The sequence below is a fragment of the Rhagoletis zephyria genome, unplaced genomic scaffold (assembly GCF_001687245.7).
Source record: "Rhagoletis zephyria isolate East Lansing unplaced genomic scaffold, Rhagoletis_zephyria_1.1 Rzeph_scaffold_26089, whole genome shotgun sequence".
Lineage (NCBI taxonomy): Eukaryota > Metazoa > Arthropoda > Insecta > Diptera > Tephritidae > Rhagoletis > Rhagoletis zephyria.
In genome coordinates this window covers 1-1,631 of record NW_016183147.1, presented here as the reverse complement: position 1 = coordinate 1,631, position 1,631 = coordinate 1, and the positions used below count along the sequence as shown (strand labels likewise).

The 1,631-nt window shown below is 41.6% G+C and overlaps 1 protein-coding gene across 1 annotated transcript in view; it reads right to left on the bottom strand.

The window, feature by feature from the left end:
• LOC108382282 (TFIIH basal transcription factor complex helicase XPD subunit-like) overlaps window positions 1-1,626 on the bottom strand; it is a gene marked incomplete at its 5' end in the record, with an annotated part of 2,681 nt that extends 1,055 nt beyond the window's left edge. The window contains 4 exons of the mRNA XM_017638667.1: window positions 38-316; window positions 380-661; window positions 1,205-1,452; window positions 1,515-1,626. Coding sequence (XP_017494156.1) covers window positions 38-316; window positions 380-661; window positions 1,205-1,452; window positions 1,515-1,626 — 921 coding nt within the window. The remainder of the gene's footprint in view (window positions 1-37; window positions 317-379; window positions 662-1,204; window positions 1,453-1,514) is intronic.
• Between the last annotated feature and the right edge of the window lie 5 nt (window positions 1,627-1,631).

Genomic DNA, 1,631 nt, shown 5'->3' with positions numbered 1-1,631 from the left:
TAGAGTGATATGTCTCATTTTAGAAAATCAAACTCACCTTAACATAGTTCATAAGCGCATAGCTTGTTTCAGCATTGTCCTGTGTTTCAATAAATAACAGCTTATACCGCAGTAAGGTGTCCACGATGCCTTGATCATACCACGAAGCGACTACGGACTCAAGATAGAGATAAGAAGTAAAGAAACAAACAATGCCATCGGGAACTGTCTTCGCCGTCTCCACCAGCAATTGGCCATAGTTGCGTATGACTGCTGTATCCTCACGTGTTTCGAATTTCGAGGAAATCGCCACCTGATCATTGCCCTTCGAAACAATCTGCATAAGAAATTACAGTGAACGTTCAAATTAGAGCAGTCTAGATCGCTGGGAGGTACTCACCATTGGCAGCAAACAAGGACGTGCCAGCGTCATTGTGAATGAACTCATTATAACTGGGTCGAAGTCTAAAATTTTCGGATACATGTCCATAGGCGAAAGTGTGCCTGATGTAATTACGACCGTTTGAAAGCGTTTGAACACAGGCGCCATGGCTATGGAAGAGTCCAAGCAGCTAAAGTGCAGTATGGGATTTATTACGGTCGGCGTTTTATCATCGAAAGGCTCTACAATTATTGTGAAACCTTTGGTATAGGTAGAAACTAAAGTAGCAAAATGTGTTATCTGCAGATGAATTTTACCATTTATGATCATAAGTCTATGTTTGCTTTCTTTATTTCTATTACCAATGTCAGCGCGCCATATTCTGTCATGTCGTTAATTTCCAATGTTCGCAGCAGGCTGGCCAGTCGTTCGGCACAAAAACGCAATGGCTTACGTTCGATGCAAATTTTCGTAGCTACATCCTTTAGGAAACCAGCGGGTGACTCCTGCACAACATGATGTACACGTAGACGTGTTTTAATATACTCTACAAATCGACGCAGAAAACTGAGGAAATGGTCAGCGTTACGTATATTGCCGGGCACAGCCTCTGAAATTTAAAGTAATACACAAATTGCGTTTAAGTCATTTTAACCNAAGAGTCCAAGCAGCTAAAGTGCAGTATGGGATTTATTACGGTCGGCGTTTTATCATCGAAAGGCTCTACAATTATTGTGAAACCTTTGGTATAGGTAGAAACTAAAGTAGCAAAATGTGTTATCTGCAGATGAATTTTACCATTTATGATCATAAGTCTATGTTTGCTTTCTTTATTTCTATTACCAATGTCAGCGCGCCATATTCTGTCATGTCGTTAATTTCCAATGTTCGCAGCAGGCTGGCCAGTCGTTCGGCACAAAAACGCAATGGCTTACGTTCGATGCAAATTTTCGTAGCTACATCCTTTAGGAAACCAGCGGGTGACTCCTGCACAACATGATGTACACGTAGACGTGTTTTAATATACTCTACAAATCGACGCAGAAAGCTGAGGAAATGGTCAGCGTTACGTATATTTCCGGGCACAGCCTCTGAAATTTAAAGCAATACACAAATTGCGTTTAAATCATTTTAACTTTAATTCCAAACTGACCCTCAAGCACATCTGCGGGCAGTACGGGATTGGCCATTACCATATCGGTTTCACGTTGCACCAGCGCATCTTTTAAACCTTGCACCATGCGTTGGTACTCTTCATTCAATCGGTTGG